Below are 25,181 nucleotides of genomic sequence, written 5' to 3'. Positions count from 1 at the left end.
AAATAGTTTCGCCTCGCCACACACGCACACGCCCCCCCCTCTCTCTCTCTCTCTCTCGCTCTCTCTCTCACACACACACACACACACACACACACATGCGCCCGCCCAACTCCGTCTTTCCGTAGCGTAGCGGTACATGAGACTCGGGCGGAATGCAGTGATTCCGTGCCGCCACGTTAATATTGGAGCGTCGGGTTTATATCCTTAACCCAGCCAGGTTGTGTAGCCTACATAACTCTCTATGACATAACTCCATAACATAGGACAAGCTACTGTAAGTTTGTAGACCTCACTGTCCATGAAAAGGTGCCGTCCCGACCGCGGGACTCCCGGCGCAAAAGCGCTCGTATATTTTTGAAAATAGCAGATCTACAAGCTCACAAGGCGGCTTGTGAGCTTGTAGATCAGCTATTTTCAATACAGACAGACTACAATCTTATCTGAATGACTGTTAAAGCAGTTTGTTTAAATTACTTTATAAAATGATATATTTTCACAGCGATTATTTATTAGTGTAGATATTCACATTTAAGAGTGGATTATGTGTCCAGATGCTTGTCAGACAGTCAGACAATGATTACGCCGTACGCTCATTATTCGGGCTGCACCACGTTGATAAATGAGGGCCAGAGTATCCACTCCTACATGTATTATCTAACACACTAATAAATAATCTCTGTGAACATATAACATTTCATAAAGTCATTTAAACTGCTTTAACAGTCATTCAGATAAAATTGCAGATCTGGCTGCATTGGCTATTTGAAAACAGCAGATCTACAAGCTCACAACGCTTTGTTGTGAGCTTGTAGATCTGCTATTTTCTAAATATACGAGCGCTTATGTGTGTGCGTCAGACGTGGACATGACAGGCAGCGAGGCGGGCGGGGGAAACTCTCTTATTGTCTTTCCATGCTTTGTTTGGTCTTATTCTGGTTCTTCATGTGGTCAAATCAGGGAGTTTGGAGAATATTTAAGGGCGGGGGTTCAGACGTCAGATTTATCAGAGCTACGACCAAATGTACGCTATGATAGGCTGTATAGGATCCTGTGATAAATGTGATGGGACTTTGGCCAACGGGCCAATTTAAAGGGCAAGACCACTTTGGTAGAGGTTTGGTTTGTGTAGTTACCTTGCCATGATGTAACTCCAAAGGTGGACAAGAAATGAAAAATAATTGCTCCATTAATTAGAAATTGATAATTAAAAATATGCTCCCCATTGACTTACATTGTACACTGAAACAGCTCTCAAAGTCACTCTTTTAGCCCATAAACGAACACAAACTAAGCTGATTCAGACAATATAGAACATCACCAAACCCAGTACTGTTTATTTTTTTAATAAAAACTGTCAACTTCCTGATGATTTTACTATTTGAAGATCCGGATCCGCCGATCCAGTCCAGGTTTTCTTTCTAATAAAAATAGCTAAATCAACAGTAAGTTAACATTTTTATTAAAAAAAAAAAACAGTACTGGGTTTGGTGATGTTCTATATTGTCTGAATCGACTTTGTTTACATTCGTTTACATGCTAAAAGAGCGACTTTGAGAGCTGTTTTACTGTACAATGTAAGTCAATGGAGAGCATATTTTGAATTATCGATTTCTAATCAATGCAGCAATTATTTTTAATTTCTTGACCACCTTTGGAGCTACATCATGGCGAGGTAACTACACAACCCAAACCTCTACCAAAGTGGTCTTGCCCTTTAAGGCAAAAAATGAGCCGTTTTTTACACTCCATTGATGTGTGTGTGTGTGTGTGTGTGTGTGTGTGTGTGTGTGTGTGTGTGTGTGTGTGTGTGTGTGTGTGTGTGTGTGTGTGTGTGTGTGTGTGTGTGTGTGTGTGTGTGTGTGTGTGTGTGTGTGTGTGTGTGTGTGTGTGTGTGTGTTCTACAGGGGGACTTCTCAGAGGGTGTAACAGTGACTCAGGGAGATAAACTACGAGCGCTGAAGGGGAGGAGACAACCTCGCTGTGCAACTACTGGAGCTCTGAGGTATTACACCTATAACCACCTATACATATATACTATATACTGTTCTATCTATCTATCGATTTAACGATCGATCGTTATATATAGCCGTAGAATGGCTGCTCACTTATAGCAGTGGTTCTCAAACTTTTTCATGTCAAGGACCGCCAAATTGACACTTATTACCCCACGGACCCCCATTTGAAAAGATAAACCAGGGACCCCCATAAGAGAAGATTTTTATGGCTCTCTAGCAGTGATTCTCAACCATTTTAATTTCAAGGACCCCCAGTTTAACATGCATTAGGCTACGGACCCCCATTTAATGGCATTTATACCTCTGGGACCCCAATTCATATTGTAAAATCAATGTTAATGTAACTCTGAGAGTGTACTAATTGAACCAAATGGACCCGTTAGGGTCCATTTGGTTCCATTTGTACACTCTCAGAGTTACAGACCCATAAGGGTCCATTTGGTTCCTATCCATCATTTAGCTGGGGACCCCCTGGAACCCCTCAAGTACCCCTAGGGGTCCCCGGACCCCACTTTGAGAACCAATGACTTATAGGATGGGTAAATGACATCACTGCTCCTAGTTATAGGATGTGTAATCTCTCAAGAAGCTGTGTTTAATCTGTCGGTATACTGTGTTGACAACCCGTGCACATTGGCTACAAGTGGGCGTCCCATCAGATCAGGAAGCAGGCCGTGCTTTACCCAATCAAATGTAGTGGGCGGGATTTACGTGTGTGCGTCTCGTTTCCCACTGGAAACAAACCCAAACTCATTTAACAATAGATAGCGTCCTCTGAGCAGACAAAACAGACAGACAGTTAGTAACATTTTAACTTACTCTTTCATCATAGAAACAAGTGGGTTTATAAACAAAACCATCCATGTTCTCTGGGAGAAGTGGTGTTAGTGTTCTGTGTAGAAATATTGTTAGTGTGAATGAAAACATAGTCGCACCACCGGAAGTGGAGCGCTGAAGGCTGAAGGCTGAAGGTTGAAGGCATCAAAACCCTGGTTTCTCTGCTCCGCCCAGAGCCAAATGAAATACAGCAGAGGGCGCTGTTTTTCCTTTTTATTTGACGATGGGTTCCCAGATTGTAGGATGAGTAAAAAGCAGAAGACATGTGAGTGGGGACTATTCTATTCTCTTCTCTTCTCTTCTCTTCTCTTCTCTCTTCTCTTCTCTTCTCTTCTCTTCTCTTCTCTTCTCTTCTCTTCTCTTCTCTTCTATTCTATTCTATAATACTTTATAGTTAAATGTAAACCGTCAGACACAGGGAATAGAACCCTCACAGTGCCTTGCTCTAGGGTCAGTCTCTCACTTCTGTTGTTTTCAGACCTGAAGAGATGAAGATGCAACACAGCAGATCTGCTACACAACCACTCAGGTACACACCTGTGTGTGTGTGTGTGTGTGTGTGTGTGTGTGTGTGTGTGTGTGTGTGTGTGTGTGTGTGTGTGTGTGTGTGTGTGTGTGTGTGTGTGTGTGTGTGTGTGTGTGTGTGTGTGTGTGTGTGTGTGTGTGTGTGTGTGTGTGTGTGTGTGTGTGTGTGTGTATATCTTTAGTGATGTTTATGTTTTGATTGTGTTATTGTTTGGGTTCAAATGTTGATGCTTTCATTTTGATGTATTGTGATTGATTGATTGATTGATTGATTGACGGGTCGGTGAATGACTGATGCATCATATAGTGTGCGGAAGTCGTCGGCCCTCAGGGGGAAAAAGTACAGAGACAAACCCACAGGGAGTCTACGGGATTTTATTGAAATTTTATTGAAATTTTAATTAGGCAAAAGAATGTAAAACATTGCAGTTACATTTATAATACTTTTGTCTAAAAGGTCCGGCCAAAAAAGTCCTTGCGGACTTGTTTCCGTTGGGAATATTGATATTGGAACAATAGGAGCGTGTGTGGACTTTAGCGTCGGCCACTTCATGATCTGCTATATTTGGCCGATACATGTATTATTTTCCTGTCAATTGATTTAGATAAAAGGGTTAAATTTGACCACAAACTTTAGTGCTTTATTTCTGTCTGTGTTTATTTGCTGTTTATTTATTGAAGTGCTTTCAGCCTAATCAACTGTATCTGTAGAGATCATTCACAACCTGTGATTAAAAAAGTAATAATCAAATATATAGCATCAATGTTTGAACCCAAACAATAACAAAGGACCTTTCCCTTAAAGGATGGCTATTAAAGGACTATTTTAATTCATAGGCAAACCTTTTAAATGCCATTAAAAAACAAATCCTCTTTTATGACAGCGCTACAGTGTGAGTTCAGCTTTAGACATGCTCTCTCTCTCTCTCTCTCTCTCTCTCTCTCTCTCTCTCTCTCTCTCTCTCTCTCTCTCTCTCTCTCTCTCTCTCTCTCTGTCTCTCTCTCTCTCTCTGTCTCTCTCTCTCTCTCTGTCTCTCTCTCTCTCTCTCTCTCTCTCTCTCTCTCTCTCTCTCTCTCTCTCTCTCTCTCTCTCTCTCTCTCTCTCTCTCTGTCTCTGTCTCTGTCTCTGTCTCTGTCTCTGTCTCTGTCTCTCTCTCTCTCTGTCTCTCTCTCTCTGTCTCTCTCTCTCTCTCTCTCTCTCTCTCTCTCTCTCTCTCTCTCTCTCTCTCTCTCTCTCTCTCTCTCTGTCTCTCTCTCTCTCTCTCTCTCTCTCTCTCTCTCTCTCTCTCTCTGTGTAGAATGCCGGTGGGACTCGCCCAGGGTCCGGCCTCTCCCCTCAAGTCCTCCAAACTCCCAGCATCCTCTGCTTCGGCGGCGGCCCAGAGGATCAACAGATGTCCCTCCTCCTCCACCCCCCCCAACATGAGGAGGTCAGTATCTCCTCCCCCCCCCCCCAACATGAGGAGGTCAGTGTCTCCTCCCCCCCCCCCAACATGAGGAGGTCAGTGTCTCCTCCCCCCCCCCCAACATGAGGAGGTCAGTGTCTCCTCCTCTCCTGTGGTAGTAAGATACAGTAGACAGTCTATGTCACACATGGGCAACTGGCGGCCCGGGGCCCACATGTGGCCCCCACCTTCACTTAATGCGGCCCACAGGTTAATATCAGAATAGTGATATATTATTCATTTCAGCTGTTATGATTCTAAACATGTAAACATGACCCGCTTTAATTACTTCAGTCTATATTAGTAGCTTAATGACTAGTTGTGGGATCGCTTTAGCGATCACACTAATGTTATCTTCACTATTTATTATTATTATTACCCTTATTCCCCCCGTTTTTTGGGTAATTTCAATGGAGAAAAGCCATTTAGTGACGTCATAATGCATAATGCCATTCTAGTGACGTCATAAGACTGATGTCATTGTATTATGACCCTACTATAACACTACTAACACTATCAATACTCAATACCAGCAACATTCTTAGCGATCCCACACTGTTTCTTCAGGAACAGTACTTTCTAGTATTAACATTCTATTGTCTTTTTTATGTCCAATGTATTTGTATTTAAGTTCATAACGTTAACATAAGTATAACTAAATGCATTTGAAATGAAATAAAAATTGTACTTTTCAGGATTCCAATTGAAAAATAGCAAAAGGAAAATCTGGATTCCAATTCAAAAATAGCAGATCTACAAGCTCAAAACACGTCGCACTGTGACGCGTTTTGAGCTTGTAGATCTGCTATTTTTGCTATTTTTGTGTGACATAGAATGCTGAAAAAAGTTAAAATACGGAGAGACAGTTTATGCAATGTGTTCCTCTGGAGTGAGTGTGTAAATATCAGACATGCAAAAGTGTCACTTTTCAGCTACAGTCACCTTTTTGAACCCAAATAGGGCAATTGTGTGACACCTGACCCGAAAGAAAACAACATGTTGTCACCTTTTTCACCTCGGGGCTGTTTGCATGCCTGAAATATAGTGATCCTCTCCATCATCAAAGTTGCATCACCGCTGGTCTACTGTATACAGTAGACTGTAGACAGAGACACTATACTGTACACATTCAGCAGCATGGTACTGCAGTGCCCTAGACGCTGGTCATGTGACCCTCCAGGTCATGTGATCCTCCTGGTCATGTGATCCTCCTGGTCATGTGATCCTCCTGGCTGTGTGACAACCTGCTCGTCACAACATGAGCTGCAGTGAAACAACGTAAACATGTTTACGTTGTTTACTGGTTTGTAGGGATGTTCCATATTGACTTTTTTTTACACCAAATAACATATAACAATAAAAAACATATATATATATATATATATATATATATATATATATATATATATATATATATGTTTTTTTTCTTCCAAAAACCAATACCGATATTTTCTGATTTACATTTATGTAAAATCGGCCATCAGCACCATCAACCCCAGACTGGCCAGTTCCCATGGCAACCTGTTCAGCGTGGGCGACGATGACGACATGACCACGCCCCCGTCCGCCCCCCCTAGCGGTCGCTATGGGAGCATGGGGCCCCGCCCACTAGGCCCCGCCCATCAGGAAGTAAACAACAACCTGGGCCCCGCCCCCCACCCGCTGTCGCACCACGCGGGGCCCCGCCCCCTGGACTACGCCTATAGGCCACCGGGGCCACCGGGGGGCGCTGTGGGCCCCTACCCTGCTCTGTCCGGCCCCTCTGGACGATACCTGAGTAGAAGTATTCCTGTAAGTACTAATACTTATTACTGTTACTAACCCCATGGAAGATACCTGGGTATAAGTATTCCTGTAAGTAATCTGAATACAACATGTTGGAGAAGATCAGAGAGGTAGGAGGAGTCAGATTATAGTGAGGTCAGAGGTAGGAGGAGTCAGATTATTGAGTGTGAAAAAAGGAACAGTTTGTCCCTATATTTGAGGTTTGGACATTGACTAATCCTGCACCGCGATTGGCCACCAGTCTACACCCCTAACCCCTACACATTCAATGCAAATCTATACTTTTCTTTAAGGTCACTTAGTGAGCTTCCATCAGTGTGATGACCACTAGCTGTAATGTGATTGGCTGACTTTATTGGTTGACTCTATTAAGGACTGTGATTGGCTAGCGAAACACATGACACATGTGCAGCCCTATGAATAGGACTATGGCACTTAAAAAAAACACATTTGTGTATTTTTTAAGTGAGTCATGTGATGACCACACACCGCCCACTTCACACTGGGTGTGATTTTTTCATTATAAATGAACAAAACTGTTTTCTCTTCTAGTCTCTCCAGTCAGACTACATTCAGTACTAGATCTGACACATCACAACTACACTACCCATGATGCTTCACTCCTACAAGAACTACACTACCCATGATGCCTTCTACACCCATAAGAACTCTACTTCCCATGATGCATCACTTCCATAAGAACTACAGTACCCATGATGCCTTCTACACCCATAAGAACTCTACTTCCCATGATGCCTTCTACACCCATAAGAACTACACTACCCATGATGTGGTGTTTACAGTCTGTGATCAGGGATCACTTTGTACCTCTCACAGCTCCTCCCACTTTCTAAAGTTCACCCAAGACAACCAATAGAAAACCAAGACACGCCCATCTCGCTGTTTATGGTTAATTAGATCTATAGAACATGTGGAGACGTTATGAGAGGTTATTAGATCTACACAACATGTGGAGACATTAATTAGATCTACACAACATGTGGAGACATTATGAGAGGTTAATTAGATCTACACAACATGTGGAGACATTAATTAGATCTACACAACATGTGGAGACGTTATGAGAGGTTAATTAGATCTACACAACATGTGGAGACATTAATTAGATCTACACAACATGTGGAGACATTATGAGAGGTTAATTAGATCTACACAACATGTGGAGACGTTATGAGAGGTTAATTAGATCTACACAACATGTGGAGACGTTATGAGAGGTTAATTAGATCTACACAACATGTGGAGACGTTATGAGAGGTTAATTAGATCTACACAACATGTGGAGACGTTATGAGACATTAATTAGATCTACACAACATGTGGACCGGGTGTGTGAGTTGAGACCCGGGCAGTAGCTTATGTTTTATTAATAGTGTATGTAAATGAGCTGTATGTAAATGAGATATATGTAAATGAGCTGTATGTAAATATAATGTAGTCGACACAAAATGAGTTTTGAAAAAGAAGGTGAATATATTTAGTTTTAAAAGAAGATTTTATATTTCTGTACTTCATGAAGAAATTAGTATTTTTGTTGAGTGTTTTCTCTTTAAAATTATGTTTATAAATTATATTTTAGTTTAAAAAGCTGTTTGTAAATTATAATATTTTAGTTGTTGTGATGAAGTACTTTAATGAAGTAATGTTTACTGAGCTCTACTGTAATCTGAGGTCAGTTGTCAGGCAGAAACCTTGTATCTCCATAATTCAACATGTTTTTTGGTAAATGTACAAGACACAAAAATAGGATCTACAAGCTCACATGGCATTGTTTGGGCTTGTAGATCGGCTGTTTTACAAACATTAGGAGAGTGAACGTGGTTAGATTAGGTTAGAGTGGGCGTGGTTAGATTAAAGTGGGCGTGGTTAGGTCAGACCAGGTTAGAGAGTGGGCGTGGTTAGGTTAGAAAGTGGGCGTGGTTAGGTGGTTAGTGCTTCTTTTTTTCCATTTCCTGAGAAATGAAGAGTTTTGGACGTACAGGGTTTCCTCCTGACATGAAATGTTCAGGGGCTTTTTACTAACATGATGATTGAAGGGACCATTTACCTCTGAGATGCTGAAGGAATGTAATGTAATGTACAACCACAGCCTGTTACTGATGTACAACCACAGTGTGTTACTGATGTACAACCACAGTGTTTTACTGATGTACAACCACAGTGTTTTACTGATGTACAACCACAGTCTGTTACTGATGTACAACCACAGTCTGTTACTGATGTACAACCACAGTGTGTTACTGATGTACAACCACAGTCTGTTACTGATGTACAACCACAGTCTGTTACTGATGTACAACCACAGTGTTTTACTGATATACAACCACAGTCTGTTACTGATGTACAACCACAGTGTGTTACTGATGTACAACCACAGTGTTTTACTGATGTACAACCACAGTGTGTTACTGATGTACAACCACAGTCTGTTACTGATGTACAACCACAGTGTGTTACTGATGTACAACCACAGTGTGTTACTGATGTACAACCACAGTGTTTTACTGATGTACAACCACAGTCTGTTACTGATGTACAACCACAGTGACTCTGTTTTACATACAGGCTGTACTATTACTGTACGTTTGTATTTTTAAACATTATTTTGGGGCAGTTTTTGCTAGAAGAGGGAGAGAACAATCGTCTGAATTTACAAATGTTTTCGTAGTAGAAACACATAAAGCTACTGTAGCTGCTCAGCAAAAATGGAAATTCTAAAATGTTTTTTAACCACTTAGTTTTCTACTAAAGGATTTGTGTACCAGAGATAAATAAGAGTATCTGATGGATGTTTGAGAATCACTGAACTGAGTCTTTTAATTTGTTAATTAATGCTAATTAAACACATTTTGATTTCCTGCTACCTCTGGATGTGCCTGTAAGACCCTTTAATACAACACTCTCTGTTTTTAAGTGTAGAAACACTAATGACCTTCTGGGGGAGGAAATAGCAGATCTACAAGCTACACAACGCGTCTATGCGTTGTGTAGCTTGTAGATCGGCTATTTTTCCGGTGAAGGTATTTGGTGTAAAGGGACAAAAAGGGAGGGGGGCCTAGCATGGACCCCTGAGGGACTTTAAGGGTTTACGTTGTTAATTAAGAGCTTAACGAGGCAGTGATTAATTAATCAACCAATAAACTGTTGATCTGAATATAAATGTATTCAAATAAAAGAAGCTGAATTGATTGTTTCTTCAGTTAACATTTTAACATCACTGTGTATAATTTACTGAAATTAAAGTTACATTTGGAGTATTTAGTAGTAGTATATTATAGTTAGTAGTATATTATTGTAGTATATAGTAGTAGTAGTGTATAGTAGTATAGTAGTATATTATAGTTAGTAGTATATTATTGTAGTATATAGTAGTAGTAGTGTATAGTAGTATATTAAAGTAGTTCATTTATTCATGAATGAGTTTTTTTTGTTTTTATTGATTGAATACTTCATTAACATACTTATTAACATTAGTTACAGTCAAAGGAGCTGTTATGAATGTTATTGTTTATAAAGGTAATTCAATCTATTTGCTAATTAGCCAACCTGTACATTCACATCACAAAAAATAACTGAGAAAAAGTATTTCCTTTGTTTTACTTCCTATGAGCCATAATGATGATGAAGATGATGATATCAATTATCTTATCTCCATATTTCAACTTATGTTGTAGTGAATTAACACATAATTCATCTTAAGATACAACAGTGTCGCACACAGTGAAAATAGCAGATCTACAAGCTCACAACATGTGTATTGTCTTCTAATTGTATGTATTACTGTAGAGACATTTCATACAGTAAGACATGTCTTCTTATTATATACATGTATTATTATTATTATTATTATTATTATTATTATTACCCTTATTATTAACTAACGAACCAGACAAAATGATTTATAATGTTCCTAAACATCATTAAAAGACGCAGAAAGTCAACGTGTGTTTGTTTAGCAACTAAGTAACATGATTCTGGTTGAGGTTTCCGGTGTGTTACATTGAAATCGGTGACCTATCGATTTCTGTGACGTTCAGGAAGTAACCCAATTCTGGTTGAGATATCCGGTTTGTTACACATAAATCGGCAATCTATCGAATTCTGTGACTGCTAGCCTGCTAGCTAGCTTATCAAATGATGTAAAAAGTCCTGCATTTGTTGTAAAAAAAATTCTTTATTTCAATAATCCAACTATTAAGTAATTCATTATACAATCGGCTGTCCTTTAATACAAAGACAAAACACGCAACGATTAATAATAGCTATAAAGCAAAGACAAGGCTAACAAAAGCTAAAGCTAATGCTCATTGTGATGCTAACTGAACCAATAGACTCCGTTCATCTGTTTGTATTAAAAGGTCTTTGTCGCCCTCATGTGGACAAAATTAATAAATACAAGTGGAATTGATTGGATACTTTATTAGCAGTTAAAGAACGAAATGACGCAACATGGCGCTACTTTCTACAACATAAGCTGTTAGGATCTACAAGCTCACAATGAGACGCGTTGTGAGCTTGTAGATCTGCTATTTCGGCGCGCGACACCGTCGTAGAACAGAGCATCATGTTGACATGCTAACTGGCTAGGCTAGCTGTGTCAAGTCACACGTTAGTAACCAATACCGGACGTGGCCACTAGGACTACACTTAAGAACTACATGTTCCACAAACCATGGGTCGCTAGAAGAACTACATTCTAAGGACTACATTTCCCATACACCATGGGTCGCTAAAAGAACTACATTCTAAGGACTACATTTCCCTTACACCATGGGTCTCTAGAACTACATTCTAAGGACTACATTTCCCTTACACCATGGGTCGCTAGAAGAACTACATTCTAAGGACTACATTTCCCATAAACCATGGGTCGCTAAAAGAACTACATTCTAAGGACTACATTTCCCATAAACCATGGGTCGCTAAAAGAACTACATTCTAAGGACTACATTTCCCTTACACCATGGGTCTCTAGAACTACATTCTAAGGACTACATTTCCCATAAACCATGGGTCGCTAAAAGAACTACATTCTAAAGACTACGTTTCCCTTACACCATGGGTCTCTAAAAGAACTACATTCTAAAGACTACATTTCCCTTACACCATGGGACAGTCATTAAAAGAACTACATTTCCCGTACACCATGGGTCAAGCTTCACATCGTACGCCAGGAGAGCACTTCCGTCTCGTCAAAATAAAACAATACTATGTGTCAAGTGTCGCATCAAACGCAGCTCGAACACTTCCGTTCATTTTTCAATATAAAATGGTTTTAATGTTTACTTTATGCTCCGTTCTACGACGGTGTCGCCGAAAATAGCAGATCTACAAGCTCACAACGCGTCTCATTGTGAGCTTGTAGATCTTAACATCTTATACAGTAGAAAGTGACGTCATGTTGCGTCTCGTTGTTATTTTATGTGAAAACTTCCACTACGACTTCCACTTGTAGTGATTCATTTTGTCCACATGAGGGCGACAAAGGCCGTGGAATACAACAGTGACTGGAGTCAGATGTTAAAGTGTTGTTAATATTTATCACTTTATTAGTTTAATGATTTACATCAATGTTGTGTTTTTACCTCATGATGTTAGTTAGTTAGTTATTAGCTTATATTCTGGTTATATTTTTCATAATGCAGACAGGACAGGATCACAGACATTAAATATGTTTTTATTTGATATTTTATTCTATTGTCTTTACTCATAAAACGCACTGTGACGCATCTTTAATGAAACTGTTTCCAGAGCGCACGCGCGCACACACACACACACACACACACACACACACACACACACACACACACACACACACACACACACACACACACACACACACACACACCCACCCAGCCACCCCCACACACACACACACACACACACACACACACACACACACACACACACACACACACACACACACACACACACACACACACACACACACACACACACACACACACCCGCGAGCGACCATAAATCTCCCATAAATGCCGACCAGGAGATCAAATGGTGGATTAGCGGGAGGACGGTTCCTATTCACTTCTCATTACTCAGATCCGGTCTAAAGCCCGCCTTCTGTCTGGGTTTGAACACATGAGGCTCACACAGACCGGATCTGCAACCGTCTTTGTTCTCATTCGTCACTGAACTGTCAATCTGACAAAATGAATTAATGTCATTCGCTGTGGGAGGAGTGGGCGTCTAAAAGTGACCAACCACTGGTCTCGGATGCAGAGAGAGACGGAGAGAGAAAAAAATAAACACAGTCCTCAAGGAAGTAGGTTAACCCGTGTTTAAAATAATAACTTTTGCTCTTTGCACTGTATGTAACAGTGACTTTTCTCATCTCACGGAGGCCTTAATGACTGCAAAAGGCACGTCGAGGTATGTAAAGCTGGCAGCATTGTTGATGAAGCTCAGCTAAAACACTTATAAGTGTTTTAGGGTTTGATTGAATACTTTATCTAGCTGTAGAATACAACTCTCGTAGACGTATTTATGATTGTGACGTTTTCAATCTACGAGAGTAGTAGGGTTCACCCCCCATGGAGACATGGACTTTCTGCACTATGCCCCTCAGAAACTCCAAACGTGTACACTACTTCTACGGGGTAGTAGTTTAATGCAATAATCCATATCTTTCAATAAATAAGTGTTTTAATGCCGGCTGTGGCCGAACGCCATTTTTTCACCCTCGTTTACTTTCTGTTTACATTTAGTGTAATACCGGGTTTCACCGGATGCGCCCCCTCACTACCGTCACTACCGCCCATTGGGAACTCCCGACAGAATCGGCCACAGACGGCATTAAAACACTTCTTTATTGAAAGATATGGATTATTACATTACACTACTACCCCGTAGAGACAGTTAACATTTGGGGCTTTGAGGTAAGCACCTTATTTTCAATTTGTACACGTTTGGAGTACTTTGCGGGGCATAGTGCAGAAAGTCCAGGTCTCCATGGGGGGTGAACCCTACTACTCTCGTAGATTGAAAACGTCAGAATCATAAATACGTCTTCGAGGGTTGTATACTTTATCAATAGTTTGCAAAAAAAAAGCACAGCGCAGCTGCTGCTCTTGTTGCCAATGTATTATCTATATCCATTTTGATGAGAGAAATCAAAGCTAAAAACGTGTAGCGAATGCATTCAAATAGCCTAGTGAAATTGGAAGATCTACAAGCTCACGAGGGGTGTGAGCTTGCCTTGTAGATCTGCTCATGGCTTTAATATCTACACTAATGATGCCCAAATAACTAATACTCCAGGCTGAAAGAGTTTAAAGTGACTGTATGCGTATAAATAAAGATCTGTTAAAGTGCTTGTAGATTTGCTAGTTTTTAAGATAACTGATTCAGTGTGTATTGATCAAATAAGAGATGGAGTGCTACTTGGGAGAGATAGATAAAGAACTATTTATGTGCTTCTACTGTAGATTTATGTGTTCTAACATTGAATAGGTAAAGATAAAGTAACAGTGATGATTTTATTTTAAAGGGTCTTCAGTTCTACCTACTGTTCCTCCTGTCCATGTGATTCATAAAACCCACAATGGACCAATCACCTTCAGCTTCATCAGCTCCACCCACACAGGTACATCATTTATATTGTTTACATTTTTAACATTCTGTATCTTATAATTAGCTGTGTGGATTTGAGTGGAGAAAAGAACATCTTTGTGTTCTATACGGTCATCTTTAGTTCATTGTTTAAAGTTGGTCATTATTGGAAAAATAATCTAATCAGCTGTGTTGAAGCCAAGGTGTCTGTTTAATTGACGGATAAATAAAATGATCACCGGCCATATTGGCCGGCTGCCTTGCTCCACGATATTATAATTATTAGTACAATTATTATTACTAGTCCATACCCGGTGAAGTGCGTGAAAGTAGTTGCAAACGTGGGGTTATTGCGCGTCCCGTCGCTCAATAGACATCACTCTATACACAAATCCACGGAGCGCTGCCCTGCGCGCAGCCATTGCTGCGGTGTCAACGCTACGTGGACACGACACCGCAGCAATGGCCGCCTACAGGCAGCTACAGGAAGCGCGTCTGTGGATTCGTCTATAAGCCATATCTGGTGGGTTAAACTGCACAATCAATATGTCACTTTGTAGCTATGATTCCCTGCTTTCATATGACATGAATAAACTAAATGAAAAAAGCCCCAATGACTAGCAGGCGTTTGGCCTTCTGGGTCACATATTTGCGATAAAGTATTTATTGGACAATGTTGGGCAATGATTTGGTCAATTATGTCCTTTTAAAGAAAGATGGTGTTGTCTGTTGCCTACAAGATGTGACATTTGTTACCTTGCACTCATAGAATACTGATTAATGTCATTGACAACACTAGCCTACATTTTCTTCTCTGCTCACCAGATTGAATCCCATGCATCACTGTTTAAACTTGTTCAGCTTCCATTCTTCTCTTTGTAGAATCCTGCCATTCCATTAATGCCAAACATATTTCCTCAGTTTCTACTATTCCCTGTGATCGGTCAGTTTGTTATTATTATTATTAGACCTTTAACAAGGTGAATCACGTTGAGATTAAGCTCTGTCTATTTAAGTATAATGTAAACGTTTATGTCCTGACATATTATAGCCATATTGGTGGCTTATTAACAACATACACGCATTAAACAAACTATCTATGGCTCAACCCGCCCCGCGACCCGCGATTTTTTTTTTATTCTGTAAAATCATGGTTAGAAAATAATCCCCAAGTGTATTCAAACGGTTTTATTGTTATTATTCTTATTCTTATTAGGAATAAAGACAAAACAAGAGCATGTTATTTATTTTTATTTTTTTGCGTGTCCGCATAATTGCCTCCGAAATTCTGACTCGACCCACCCGCGCCGCTGGTTAACCCGCGGGTCCCGCGGGTTACGGGTCAACCCGCGCATCACTACCAAAGACCATTCATGAATGATTGAATTTTTATATATTTTTCTTTACAATTGTTTTTATTTTTTCATGTTTAGATTCCTTTTTCTTAGGATTATGTTGAATGAATTGTTCCTGAGTTAAATTGTCCCAGTGTGTAAATCTCGTCTATGCTGGCATCTCTGAGAGAATAAAACAGAGAGAGAGGAAGAGAAGAGGAGACTCATGGACATAGTAGTCTAGGGTACTGAATAGCTCTGCTGCTGTTATTTTGTACTCAATTAGGGATCCGACAGGATGGAGAAAAAACCTGTACTTCTATCAGTGATTCATTAATGTACAGTAGGCCTACATGTACTTCTATCAGTGACTCATTGATGTACAGTAGGCCTACATGTACTTCTATCAGTGACTCATTGATGTACAGTAGGCCTACCTGTACTTCTATCAGTGACTCATAGATGTACAGTAGGCCTACATGTACTTCTATCAGTGACTCATAGATGTACAGTAGGCCTACATGTACTTCTATCAGTGACTCATTGATGTACAGTAGGCCTACATGTACTTCTATCAGTGACTCATTGATGTACAGTAGGCCTACATGTACTTCTATCAGTGACTCATTGATGTACAGTAGGCCTACATGTACTTCTATCAGTGACTCATTGATGTACAGTAGGCCTACATGTACTTCTATCAGTGACTCATTGATGTACAGTAGGCCTACATGTACTTCTATCAGTGACTCATTGATGTACAGTAGGCCTACATGTCAGTCACTCAAAGCCATTATGGCACCTTTCCCTTTGTTGCTGACATTGTAGATTGACAAGTAGATTGAGTGAAAAGAGTTTTGTGTGTGTGTGTGTGTGTGTGTGTGTGTGTGTGTGTGTGTGTGTGTGTGTGTGTGTGTGTGTGTGTGTGTGTGTGTGTGTGTGTGTGTGTGTGTGTGTGTGTGTGTGTGTGCGTGCGTGCGTGCGTGCGTGCGTGCGTGCGTGCGCGCGTGTGGCTTTAAAAGCGCTGATAAGGAACATGCAGAGGTCTACTGTAGGAGGACATGAGTTTCAGTTTATACATACTGTACCACTGGCTGCTATATTTAAAGCTGCATTACACCTCAAGCAGACTGTAACAATCTAACCTTTTAATTGTCTGGTTCTGGTCTTATTTTGTTTATAAAGTGCATGTTATTATTGTGTGACCCTCATAATTCCAGGCTCAAATTATTAGTATTTCCACCACCACCAATAATCATGATATAAGAGCAGCCATATCTGCACATACAACGTTCACTGGAGCAGTAGAAGCTCATTTTGTTGTGGGTACTTGTGTTGTTGTGGAGCATTTTAACAAAGTATAGATAACCTACAGTAGTGTCATTGCTGTAACTTACTCTCTGCAATGTGATGTTGTTGCTGCAGGGTGAACTATGGGTATAATATAGTATAATGGTCTTACAGCCCTCCCACCCCTCACCACCAGCCGTCACTGCTCAACGCTCTGAATAGAGTGAGGAGCAGGAAACATTGTTGCAGCTGCATTTATTTTTAACCCTTAAAGAAGTCATAGATGTCTATTAGACTATTATGAAACAAAATAATATAAAAAGAATAAATGCAGTGAATTTAACTAATTTTAAGATTCAGCTTTTCAAATCAGGTAGCATCAAACACATAAGGATAATCTTCATGCACACACTACACCATCAAATGGTACAGGAAACAAGATTATTGTGTCCACACATTATTCCATTTAGCTGTTTTAACATGCTTTTCCTCACAACGTTATGCCTTATATCTGATATACATCCTATAATCCAGCTCATCCTGCTTGTTGGTCCTTCCTTGTGTTGCACAGATGAGGAGAACCTTCCATGTGTTGTTCTGTTACAGAACCTGATCATATATATGTACACTATGTCTCTGTGTCTTTATATGAGTCACTGGTTCTCAAAGTGTGGTCCGGGGTCCCTTCTGGGTTCTTTGAGGGGTTTCCTAATGTAACCTTTGAAATGGAACCAAATTAACCCTTACAAATGGAACAATTTGGTTCCATGTGTTCACTCTCAGAGTTATAGACCTGTAAGGGTCCATTTGGTTCCATATACACTCTCAGAGTTACAGACCTGTAAGGGTCCATTTGGTTCCATATACACTATCAGAGTTATAGACCTGTAAGGGTCCATTTGGTTACATTAGTACACTCTCAGAGTTATGGAGGTCATTGAAATAGTTCAGTCAGTGAGGGTTCCTTTATGAACACTTTCCATAAGTCAGCATGATGCAGACTTTACTTAAAGGGCAAGACCACTTTGGTAGAGGTTTGGGTTGTGTAGTTACCTTGCCATGATGTAACTCCAAAGGTGGGCAAGAAATAAAAAATAATTGCTCCGTTGAATAGAAATTGATAATTCAAAATATGCTCCTCATTGACTTACATTGTACGGTAAAACTGCTCTCAAAGTCACTCTTTTAGCACAAAAACGAACGCAAACGAAGTTGATTCAGACAATATAGAACATCACCAAACCCAGTACTGTTTTTTTTTAAAATAAAAATGTCAACTTCCTGTTGATTTTGCCATTTTTAATAAGTAGAAAACCCGGACTGGATCGGCGGATCCGGATCCAGATCTTCAAATAGTAAAATCAACAGGAAGTTGACATTTTTATTAAAAAAACAAACAGTACTGGGTTTGGTAATGCTCTATATTGTCTGAATCAGCTATGTTTGGGTTCATTTATGTGCTAAAAGAGTGACTTTGAGAGCTGTTTTACCGTACAATGTAAGTCAATGAGGAGCATATTTTGAATTATCAATTTCTAATCAATGGAGCAATTATTTTTTTATTTCTTGCCCACCTTTGGAGTTACATCATGGCAAGGTAACTACACAACCCAAACCTCTACCAAAGTGGTCTTACCCTTTAAAGGAATTACCCACAGTTCATAGAACCAGGGGACTCCTCCAAACATCAATCATTCAGTATTCTAAATGTAAATAAATCATGTATGTTGGTTAGTATGGCTTTCTCACCATTCTCAAAGAGAGATATTTCTACAAGCTCACAATGCGTCACATTGTAAGCTTGTAGAACGGATAATGTTTGAACGGGCAAAGTATAAAACAGACCAACTGACGTCACACCAGTGAGACGTCAGTTGGTTTTCACGTTTTGAAGTTGACTTTGAGGAAGTTAAACCACATCCTCACATGAACTCACACAGTTCAGATCAGCAGCGTCGTTTCTTTCAACGTCTCGTCTGAACATGAAGGTAAAATGTTTTTACTTTATATCCTATAGCAGGAGATCTGACATTATGACTCATCAATCTTTTGTAATATTAATGTTTGATGAGTAACTTATGTGACTGTAGCATCGTCGATGTCAGGTGGAACCTTTATGTTTCAGGAAATGTCACAATGTCACAACGCAACAGGTTGTGAGCTTGTTGATCAGCTATTTTCACTATTTTTCATGGATCAATAAATGTAATGTAAATGTGAATCAACAGATGACAGAGTGAAGAAGTGACCAGGAGGGAGCTGTGTTGTCCTCAGTGGAGATCCTCAACACAAACACACAGACCTGTCCAGTGTTCAGGTGAGGAAGACAAAACATCCACACAGAACAGACAGAATATTATCAGTGATATTGTTGAACCGTAGTGATTATTTTTTAACAGGGACAGTGAGTGAGCACACACCACTACCAAACACATGATTGTGTAAAATGCATACATTACATATTCCTAAATTATTCTGTATCATAAACAGACAAACAACAACAAAAAGCTCAGTTTGTTGATGCTACATGAGTCACAATGGCCCAACTATTTAACATATAGTGGCCTGGTCTGGTCGTATGGGGGTTGTATATAAACTCACAATGGAAGGTCTGAGAGGTTTAAAACTTTGTATAGTTAGAATGTAATTTACTTTATATCATATTGCAGGAGATCTGACATTATGACTCATCAATCATTTGTAATATTAATGTTTGATGAGTAACTTATGTGACTGTAGCATCGTCAATGTCAGGTGAAACCTTTACGTTTCAGGAAATATCACAATGTAATGTTGAACATCTGGAAATGTATTAGAACGTAATTTATGTTGATCAGCTCACTTTAGGATATAGGCTTTAAATTATGTTATCACTTGATTTGCCTAAATAAAGAATATGATATTGACTGGTTGAAATGACTGCTGAGGTGCACTGGAAGGCTTGCAGCAGGCAGAGGCCTCCATTTCCTTTATGTGCATTTCCTGTATGTGAGCTGCACTCGCGGCGTACGTGACATACAGCCTGCATCTATGGCTGATCAGTGAGGTCAACGAGTACCCAAGATCTGATAGTTTTAACCAAATGTTACATGCACACATGTAAGTGTGAATCATTTGATTTTCTGATTAATGATTTAATCTAATCATATATAATTGCTGATAATATGCAGTATAATTGCATTTACTGAATTATGCTCAGGTATAAGAAACATTTTGGGGGACATTTAACCCCTCAGTATGCCCATATATGGCAATGCTGATAATGTCGTGCAAGGTGCAAAGTAAGCGTTTTTTGTGTGTGTGGGTAGCTGTTGGACAAGTCACACATACACCCACATGCAGACACACTGACTTCTGAGAATCACCTATAGCGTCTGACTTCTAAGAATAAGGCATGCACGCCTATGTGCACGCAAATACACACACACTGACTTTCTTAACTTTCGAAAAGTCACCTACGTGCACACACATACACACACTGATGTCTGGAGAGCTTACTTTAGACCGTACTACCGTATAAAGGGGCGTTCACAAGAGCATCAGAGCAGAGGTTGGGGACACAGAGGCTGAGGGAGACTTGGGAGGTTTTGGACGGCTGTTGGGGGCCCTTTGGGCCCCTTGGGCTCTTAGGTTTTTGGGGCTTCTTCTCTTGCACCTTTCTCAGATGTTAAGCAGTCATGGCTCCACATGGAGGAAGGTATAAACATTACTTAAATTAGGAAGGTAAAAAAATTCTTAAATCAAGAAGGTAAAACAATTAATTAAATCAAAAAGGGTAAATTTCTCTATTTTGAGATTAAACCTATTTAGTGCTACTTTAAGGACATTTTTGGAATTACCAAATTTTAGACTAGCCTGTGTTTCAGGCTGAATGAGATCTAAATGGAACCTCCTCTTTTTAATCTAAATTATAAAATAGTTTTGGACAAGCCTAAATTAAGGCATTTGTAATCTCACCAGACAGACATGAAATATTACTAGATTTCATTTCTATCGGTATTTGGTATTTGTATTTTGTATTGTTAAATACACATCTGTAATCCCACTATGAACTGAGCAAATAAAGGGAAGCTTTTAATCTCCCAAAAAGCCTCATTTTCTGAGTTAGTGACGTGTTATAAAGATAAATAGACTAGGGGTTTCTTCTGAAGGACACCATCATGCCCTCAGTGAGTATGAGAACTCCACACTACGGCAACATACATACACATTCAATACACACCCCATACAGGTAGAGATTTGTAACTGATGCAAAGTTTGATGCCAACGTTTGATGCACTGCTGGGCGGAGTAATGTATTGAGTAATGTTTTTGGAGCGCAATGTTTTGTATGCAATGAATTGTGAGCATTTATTTGTTTTGCAATGACAGTGTGCTATGATGATGTGCTGTGAGTTGGCATGGTGGTGTAAAGAGTGATATGGTTTGCATGTGTTGGCTCATTATCTCTATGTGTGACTAGACTTAAGAGTAATAATACATTTCTGGGTTCTAGGCCACGTGGGACTAGACTTAAGGGTAATAATACATTTCTGGGTTCTAAGCCATGGGGATGTAATGGGTTGGTGTAACGCATGAGCTTCAGTGCATTTCTCTAGTCAGAGGAGTAAGATAGGTTGTTTCAATAGTGTCTTTTGACTGAGTGAAGGTCAAGTTGATATCTCTGTTGAAGCGGGTCAGTACGTTTAGGGGGCCCCTCTGCCTCCTGCCTTTCATATAACGGTGTTATCCTCAGATCCATAGTTTGTCTTAAGTCGGGGACTGGATATTATGGTAGTGGATCAAGTTATTAAAGGGCTTACGGATGGTGACCAGACTTAGACTAAAAATTAGCCGCTAATTCCCCGGAGGCCACGGGCCTGCTAACACGGTCGAGTTTGCTCTGAAATCGCCATGACGGAGACAAGGTGGGTCTCCTGTCGCCACAAGTAAATATACAGTTTTCTGCACTTCTGTGTGTTGCTTGTTTAAAAGGTCCCTGGGTGAAGGGGACCTCCTATCTGTGTTGTACACCGCTCCAGTCGTGGTCTGGATTAATAGTAGGTTAATAGTAACAACACACTGTACTGTAACAACGTCACAATGTCACAACTCAAGAGGTTGTGAGCTTGTTGATCGGCTATTTTCACTTGTACGATGAAGTAGAGCATTCTCTTTTTCTTACATGAAAAAGTTGAAATATGGTGATTGAAGAGATAAGGGTTATATTGTTCTAAAATACATATTGAAGCCCCTTCTATCCCTGTAACAATTGCAGTAACTCTTTCCATTGTGAGTATGCTGGGTGCATACATGCGTACAGTACAGTACAGTACAGTACAGTACGGTACTACGTGCTCATGCGTGGCTGTGTGTTACGTGACGTCAGCTGTCAGTGTGCTTTCTGCGTGGTTGAGCCTGGGACAAGAGCCGTGTGTGTGTGTGTGTGTGTGTGTGTGTGTGTGTGTGTGTGTGTGTGTGTGTGTGTGTGTGTGTGTGTGTGTGTGTGTGTGTGTGTGTGTGTGTGTGTGTGTGTGTGTGTGTGTGTGTGTGTGTGTGTGTGTGTGTGTGTGGTTGAGTCTACAGTCTAGGTCTGTGTGTGTGTGTGTGTGTGTGGGGTTGAGTCTACAGTCTAGGTCTGTGTGTGTGTGGGGTTGAGTCTACAGTCTAGGTCTGTGTGTGTGTGGGGTTGAGTCTACAGTCTAGGTCTGTGTGTGTGTGGGGTTGAGTCTACAGTCTAGGTCTGTGTGTGTGTGGGGTTGAGTCTACAGTCTAGGTCTGTGTGTGTGTGTGGGGTTGAGTCTACAGTCTAGGTCTGTGTGTGTGTGTGTGGGGTTGAGTCTACAGTCTAGGTCTGTGTGTGTGTGTGTGTGTGTGTGTGTGTGTGTGTGTGGGGTTGAGTCTACAGTCTAGGTCTGTGTGTGTGTGTGGGGTTGAGTCTACAGTCTAGGTCTGTGTGTGTGTGTGGGGTTGAGTCTACAGTCTAGGTCTGTGTGTGTGTGTGGGGTTGAGTCTACAGTCTAGGTCTGTGTGTGTGTGTGTGTGTGTGTGTGTGTGTGTGTGTGTGTGTGTGGGGGGTTGAGTCTACAGTCTAGGTCTGTGTGTGTGTGTGTGTGTGTGTGTGTGTGTGTGTGGGGTTGAGTCTACAGTCTAGGTCTGTGTGTGTGTGTGTGTGTGGGGTTGAGTCTACAGTCTAGGTCTGTGTGTGTGTGTGTGTGTGTGTGTGTGTGTGTGTGTGTGTGTGTGTGTGTGTGTGTGTGTGTGTGTGTGTGTGTGTGTGTGTGTGTGTGTGTGTGTGTGTGTGTGTGTGTGTGTGTGTGTGTGTGGGGTTGAGTCTACAGTCTAGGTCTGTGTGTGTGTGTGTGTGTGTGTGTGTGTGTGTGTGTGTGTGTGTGTGTGTGTGTGTGTGTGTGTGTGTGTGTGTGTGTGTGTGTGTGTGTGTGTGTGTGTGTGTGTGTGTGTGTGTGTGTGTGTGTCTGTGTGTGTGTGTGTGTGTGTGTGTGTGTGTGTGTTTGAGTCTACAGTCTAGGTCTGTGTGTGTGTGGGGGGGGGGGGTAGATCAGATAACATGTGATTTAATGTAAACACTGCAGTAGAACACAGCTACTTAACCATTGCATGACTGGTGAGATCTACAGCAATATGCAGCTGTATTCTATATTATAATGTAATAGACCCATTGGGGTCACCACCTCACACCAATGAAATGTATTGTACCTGATGCTGCATCCAGTACAACACTGTCCCTGCATTCAGTCTGATTCACTCTGAAAATGAGTCATGAACCACGGTTAGCTAACAGTATAGTGTTTTCTCACTGTTCTCAAAGGGAGACACGATGGAAGATTTATATTTAGTATAAATAAGGGACACATGATAAGAATTGTGCAACTAAATACACAATATGGATATTTAAAATTAATGACATTAAAACCCCCTCTAGTTTAAACACTAATTAGCCGTTAAAGCAACAACTGTAAATAAGAACAAGAAGAGTTTTAAAAGTGATTTAAAGTGTCATGAATGAATGATGTATATATTTATGTATATACACCTGATCTCTGACATGTGACAAACACCATCCCAATGCACACAGTGAATTCATCTTTGTAATGTTTGATAACCAGATAAAATGTCCCTTTCTTTATTGTATTATGGATACGATGATTCTTTTTCCTCTATGGATCAATAATGTAATTATGCCTCTGATTGGCCTACCAAACGTCCCCTTCTGTGACACACGTGGAAACTTGCCTTCTCTAAAATGGCGCCCGAAATACAGACGCCTCAGAGCCGGAAGAAGCGTACCTTATATGTCTATGTTTGTGACCAGCTCGCTCAACTTGTCGTGCATGTGTGGAGGCATCTTCAGACAGGAAGTTGCACAGACACCATAAACGTCTCACACAGGAAGATGCACAGAAACCACACGTCTCAGACAGGAAGTCAGACACAGTTATAATCTGCCCTCCGACCTTCAGTTGTTTTTGTGGTTCAACTTCTTTTGAAGACACTGCAGGCTGTGGGAGATGAATAATTTATGTGTTTACCCGTGCAGACGTTGCAGATTACAGACAGTTTAAATGACAGAATGTGTTCAGAATGACATTCAGTGTCAGACTGGGTGCATTATGCATCCTGCACACGTTACAAAACAACACACATTAAACACATTGGGTGCCAAAACCGTATATATACATTTTTTCAAAAAGTCACGTTGAGTGCCAAAACCGTATAAATACGTTTTGGTTTTTTTCAATTTCCTTTTTTTTTCTTCTTCTTCACAGCACCAAGAGATATCATTTTCCGAAGATTTAGACTCCAATCCACTTCCGGGTTAACTTATGACTTCAAAAGCCTGTATCTCGGCTCCTCAAAAAATGGTTAAAAATCCTGGCACTCAGTGTACTCTGTTTTTAAAAAAACCTGGCACCCAATGTGTTAACCATAAGACCAGCGCTGAGAGAGTGCTGAGACAGTGTAGGAGAGACAGACAATAGGACAGCTGAGAGACAGACAGTGTAGGAGAGACAGACAGTAGGACAGCCGAGAGACAGACAGTGTAGGAGAGACAGACAGTAGGACAGCTGAGAGACAGACAGTGTAGGAGAGACAGACAGTAGGACAGCCGAGAGACAGACAGTGTAGGAGAGACAGACAGTAGGACAGCTGAGAGACAGACAGTGTAGGAGAGACAGACAGTAGGACAGCCGAGAGACAGACAGTGTAGGAGAGACAGACAGTAGGACAGCTGAGAGACAGACAGTGTAGGAGAGACAGACAGTAGGACAGCCGAGAGACAGACAGTGTAGGAGAGACAGACAGTAGGACAGCTGAGAGACAGACAGTGTAGGAGAGACAGACAGTAGGACAGCTGAGAG

The 25,181-nt window shown here is 40.7% G+C and overlaps 2 protein-coding genes across 4 annotated transcripts in view; both read left to right on the top strand.

Moving 5' to 3' along the window:
• Positions 1–8,611, top strand: part of cdc14ab (cell division cycle 14Ab) — a 35,102-nt gene extending 26,491 nt beyond the window's left edge. Inside the window, exons 12-17 of one of the 3 annotated variants that reach the window (XR_014601434.1) lie at positions 1,905–2,002; positions 3,331–3,381; positions 4,676–4,807; positions 6,307–6,613; positions 7,160–7,556; positions 7,766–8,611. Coding sequence is in view for 1 of the 3 variants with exons in the window: in XM_084066525.1 (XP_083922651.1) it covers positions 1,905–2,002; positions 3,331–3,381; positions 4,676–4,807; positions 6,307–6,613; positions 7,160–7,189 (618 nt within the window). In the remaining 2 variants the exon portion in view is untranslated. Of the gene's footprint in view, positions 1–1,904; positions 2,003–3,330; positions 3,382–4,675; positions 4,808–6,306; positions 6,614–7,159 lie in introns of all 3 variants that reach the window. The other 2 variants (XR_014601435.1, XM_084066525.1) reach the window with 2 other exon arrangements.
• A 4,273-nt stretch (positions 8,612–12,884) lies between these two features.
• The window catches only part of LOC311051690 (protein NLRC3-like), a gene marked incomplete at its 3' end in the record, with an annotated part of 128,037 nt that continues 115,740 nt past the window's right edge, over positions 12,885–25,181 (top strand). Inside the window, exon 1 of the mRNA XM_084066280.1 lies at positions 12,885–13,018. The remainder of the gene's footprint in view (positions 13,019–25,181) is intronic.

The sequence above is a fragment of the Gymnoscopelus microlampas genome (assembly GCF_963454915.1).
Source record: "Gymnoscopelus microlampas genome assembly, chromosome: 9".
NCBI lineage: Eukaryota > Metazoa > Chordata > Actinopteri > Myctophiformes > Myctophidae > Gymnoscopelus > Gymnoscopelus microlampas.
The sequence above is the reverse complement of the archived record's forward strand: the minus strand, read 5'-3'. Positions and strand labels throughout refer to the sequence as shown.